General features: G+C 34.4%; 1 protein-coding gene across 3 annotated transcripts in view; it reads right to left on the bottom strand.

Annotated features, from left to right (window-relative positions):
* The window catches only part of LOC122264294 (uncharacterized), a 20,504-nt gene that overhangs the window by 834 nt on the left and 14,670 nt on the right, over window positions 1-5,000 (bottom strand). For all 3 annotated transcript variants that reach the window (XM_043033120.2, XM_086543047.1, XM_043033121.2), the window contains exons 19-25: window positions 4,361-4,457; window positions 3,871-3,973; window positions 3,029-3,121; window positions 2,425-2,545; window positions 2,049-2,269; window positions 338-719; window positions 1-33 (exon numbers count right to left, since the gene is read on the bottom strand). The exon at window positions 1-33 is cut by the window's left edge and continues 834 nt beyond it. In XM_043033120.2, coding sequence (XP_042889054.2) covers window positions 1-33; window positions 338-719; window positions 2,049-2,269; window positions 2,425-2,545; window positions 3,029-3,121; window positions 3,871-3,973; window positions 4,361-4,457 — 1,050 coding nt within the window. The remainder of the gene's footprint in view (window positions 34-337; window positions 720-2,048; window positions 2,270-2,424; window positions 2,546-3,028; window positions 3,122-3,870; window positions 3,974-4,360; window positions 4,458-5,000) is intronic.

Raw genomic sequence — 5,000 nt, 5'->3', positions numbered from 1 at the left:
TGGGTAAGTGCCCTGACGTCTCTTCTCCCATATCTGAAATGCATATGCTTGATAAAAATTTGCTAAACACAGTCACTGAAAAAAAAACTCTTTGCAGCTTATGATACAGTACAAGTAAACTAGCAGCTATATGATAAATAAAATATAATGACAATGACATACTTCCTTAGTGTTTCATGATTTACATCATGTAAGAATTAAGACTAAAAATACTTTAAAATAGAATACCTTTCATATATACATTTTTCTTTATGAATAGCTTTATCCTTAGATTCTTAAAATTGGCTCAATGCATCAAACAAGTCCATTGTTTAATTTACAATCAAATAATACCTACCTTCTTCATGACAAGGGATCTTTTCAGACTTATGATACCCTGTTTCCTTCTGAATGGGGGAACTCCAATGTTCTCCTTAATGGGAAAGTCATCATCATCTGAGTGGTTACTCTCTCCTTCCATTGACTCTGAGTGGCTTTCTGCGGCTTTCTCTGCCATATCCTTGCCTGTGGGGCTTTCTTTACTACTTCTTTCAAGTGTTTCCTGCCCTCCACCTCTTCCTCTTCCCTTTCCTCTTCCTCTTCCCCTTCCTCCTCCTCTTCCCCTTCCTCTGCCTCTTCCCCTGCCTCTTCCTCTTCCCCTTCCTTTTCCACTTCCTTGGCCTCTGCCTCTTCCTCGACTGCTCCCAACAACTTGTGCTTCCTCAGCAAACAGATCTTCACTGTGCACATTAAAGGAATGAAATTATAACTTCACTGTGCAGCACTTGTAGAGCTTGAAACTTTTATAAGGGTGACGGGCAAAAAGGGACCACAAGGTTTTGACAAGGGATATGGGAAAATATTTTTAAAAATCTAAATTTGTATCTATCAGATGCTGATATATATATAACATAATATAATTCTATTGATTATTGCTTGTTTTAGTGATTGAAGTGGCTTGCAGACTCAGTGGTGATTTGTCATTGTGTTTTAGTCAGTTTTTGGAACTAAAATGGGAGTACAAACCCTATGGTAGGGGGGGCAGTTCACCCTCTTGCTCCCTCTGTAGGTCTGCCAGTGATATGTAGATTCATGGAATAAATTATGGCTTGATCTATAGTTCTATCAATATAAGAAATTATACTGATATGTGTAAAACAAATTAAAACTTAAATTTCATTGCACTTATTTAGCAGATGACAAACAAAAGACTTCCAGCATATCAGAAGATGGATTGATTTGAAATCCTTTTAAACAAAATCACATACTCTCCCTTCCTTTAACCCATTAATGCTGGGTGATAATATACCACATCAAGTGGTGGCAAGACCAGCCACCGGGGATAAGAATTTTTGTCATGACTTTCCTTCTGGCTGGCATACTGGGTGATCAGGCGCATAGCATTTGGCTGTGTCAGAGCAGGCAAATAGCCTGAGGCTTGCGCATTTGAAATATCCTGGAGTTTATATCATTTGGAGCCAAAACAGCCCCGTTGGCAACAGGTTGATAATAAAGAAAAAGAGGAGTTAAGTTTATAGTGTTATGAAGGATGTATACCACAACCCGTTGGCAACAGGTTGATAATAAAGAAAAAGAGGAGTTACGAAGGATGTATACCACAATCATGCTTGTAGTCTTAACCCATTGCAAACAGGTGTCACGACATACATGACGTAGGAGCTTTGGCTTGACAACGGGCGTCATGACGTACATGACGTTCAGGGATTTTGGATCACTATGCTATTTTATTGTGCTATGAGAAAGGAGTGAGTGATGATGGCAATTATAGTCATAATTACTATAATTACCATAATATTAAGGTACTTAAAGTCCTAGTACCAGCAGGTACTCCAGTCAACTGGAGAAGCTTTTCAGTAATCTAATGTATAAATGAACAGGAGTTGGGCAGAAACACCAGTTGTGGGGCAATGCATGAGTCTACCTCGTTTGACTAAAGCTACTGATTTGCAGATCAATTACACAGGCCTATCCATAATAGGTCAAAAGAGTAGTTCTGATGTATTCTTGCCTATCTCTCATGGAATTCCTGCTAGCATCTCTTCCCTTACCTTTCTGAGACCCAAGAAGTAAAGCTGTCATTGATTCCTTCCTCATCTCGTGATACAAGTTCTCCTTCCGTTCCATCTGTTTCTGAAGTTGTCACATCTTCAACTGTATCCCCCTCCACTAAACTTCCTTCAGCCCTATCTTTGTAGAGCCATTTCTTCTTCCGTCTTTCCTGGAGTAGTTTTTCTGCTTCTACCAGGTGGGAGATGTATTCCTCTTGTTCCTTTGAATGAGAAAATTGTATTAACAAAAAAGAATGCCAATACAGCAGGTCAGATCATATAAAAAAAAAAAAAAATACTGGAAAAACATATCATAAGTAATAATTAATAACAAGAGAAATATTCATTCATTCACTTATTAACAGAGTATTTCTACCTCTATTCCAAGATCATCTTTGGTTAACAAAGACCTCTTTTTTTCTGGCAGTGGCTTATCACACTCTATACTGGCATTTGCAAGTTTCTCCTTAGCTGCTCTGACATGTTGGACAGGAGGGCTGGAAACATAAAAATTCATATACCATTATATTCAACTTCATAATACACTATACTGTTCACATGTCAATGACAACACAAAGAAATCCTCACTTATGAGATTTCAGATGCCTAGAGTCAGGAACAAAGAATATCATATTTTAACTTTCCTCATCAGTAATTGCACTAATGTATAGGTATAAAAGTGAAGTTCCACAAAATGCAACATCAAAAAATAAAATAAACCTTCCTTTTGATAGTAATACACGTTTGGCAAGAGAGCTCTGAGGAAATGAGTTAATTTAGAGGAACAGCCACACAAGGGTAAGAAGAATCAAATATTTGAATTCTGGTTCTGATTATTTATACATTTAAAAAATACCCAATTAATTTTAACCTCCATTAAAATTGGGCAATTTTTTTTTTTTTTTTTTTTTTTTTTTTTTGTATCCCATTAAACATCTACAATATTATCCATAAACAACATGAAGAAAAGTCATAATCACCTGCACTTGCTCATTAAGGCAGGCCAATAGAACAAAGAAAGCATCCTATGGAAGAGCAGGTCATCTGCTTGTCGACTACCAGTTGCTTCCTCACTGTTTGAAAAAAATAAATAAATAAATAAAATAAATAAATAACAATGATAGTTACAATAATAATAACAATAATAATAAGAATGATAATTATTATAATAAGGATAACAATAATATTAATATTATTAATAATAATAACAGTAACAATATTAACAATAATGATGATAACAAGAACAACAAAACAACAACAATAACTACAACAACCATATCAATAACTATAAAAATAATAATAATGATATATAAAATAAAAATAATAACAATAATGATAATAATAATAACAATAATGATTATAATTATAATTATAATTATAATTATAATAATAATAATAATAACAATAATGATTATAATTATAATTATAATTATAATAATAATAATAATAATAACAATGATGATGATGATGATGATGATGATGATAACAATAACAAAAAAATAACAAAAAATAATAACAATAATAATAATATCATTACTAATAAGAATAATAAGAATCATCATCATCATTATTACATTATTACATTTTTTTTCCTCTTCAAGTTTGTGATCCCAAAGTTGATGAGAATCAGGTGAAGGAACATATAGATATATAGAATGCTAAATTAGCTAAAACAAGCTAATTGCAAGAGAGACAATCCCCCTCACTTTAAGTGGACTTGAAGAAAGAATGAGAGAATACAGAAAGAAAAGAGCAATTTTCTTGCATGGAGAAGGATAGGAAATGGGTAAAACAAAAAAAATAATAATAAAGAATTAGTTACCTTTCTGGCTGCTCTACCTTCTCTATGTCCATTATATTGGTCTTTGAATTATCTTTGGTAGATTCATTCACATTTGCAGAAATCCTGTTTCCTCCAAAATTCCCTTAGAAGAAAAAATAAATTACCATAAAAAAGGAGGTCTTATCAACTTCGTTTTACTTCGTTTTGACAAGAATGAGCATCATTAAGGGAAAATGTTTTTTCTTTTAGAAATATGTAGAATTCTTTACATCCAATTATAAGTTCACACTAAACATTGAAGTAGGTCATAAAGTATAAAACACAAATAATATTATGAAGCACAAAAAGTGTATGGAACTGGGTTCACTTCATAATGGGGTGTAAAATTGTACATGTACAGTAGATTTGTTAATTCCTATTTAGTATGATTTTATTCAACTTTAGCATTGCTGTAAATTTCCTTGGCAGAGAATCTGTACCTCAGTTATTTCTAAATCAAATGTAATTATGTAAATTCAACTGGACTTACCTCGTGAATATGTTACAACATTTCCTGCAGTCTGTTTCCTGCTCATTTTAGTAACCTTTCTGGTTTTAGCCGATGGCTCTGATGTCTTGTTCACCTCCTGAGGATCAGATCGTTGAATAACTAGACATACACTAATGCCTTCCATGTGGAATTGAAACACTACCATTTCTAGACCTCTTTTACTACTATTCTTGTGTTCCACTTTTTCCATCCTCTAGATGTATGAATTTCACCAATGATTATATCCACCTAAATATATATATTTTCAAATCATATGATTTTGATATTCCATATTTATATATACAAAATTATTCTATCAAAAGTGTTCCCATCTTGTCTGATACTAATAATCTCCCTCTCTCTCTCTATCTCTCTCCCTCTCTCTATCTCTATCTCTATCTCTATCTCTATCTCTATCCCTATCTTTATATCTATCTGTATCTCTATCTCGCTCTCGCTCTCTCTCTCTCTCTCTCTCTCTCTCTCTCTCTCTCTCTCTCTCTCTCTCTCTCGCTCTCGCTCTCTCGCTCTCGCTCTCTCGCTCTCGCTCTCTCGCTCTCGCTCTCTCGCTCTCGCTCTCTCGCTCTCGCTCTCTCGCTCTCGCTCTCTCGCTCTCGCTCTCTCGCTCTCGCTCTCTCGC

Source organism: Penaeus japonicus, unplaced genomic scaffold, assembly GCF_977035675.1.
Source record: "Penaeus japonicus unplaced genomic scaffold, GWHDUDI00000001_assembly GWHDUDI00000013, whole genome shotgun sequence".
Taxonomy (NCBI): Eukaryota; Metazoa; Arthropoda; class Malacostraca; order Decapoda; family Penaeidae; genus Penaeus; species Penaeus japonicus.
This window is presented reverse-complemented; position numbering and strand designations above follow the sequence as displayed.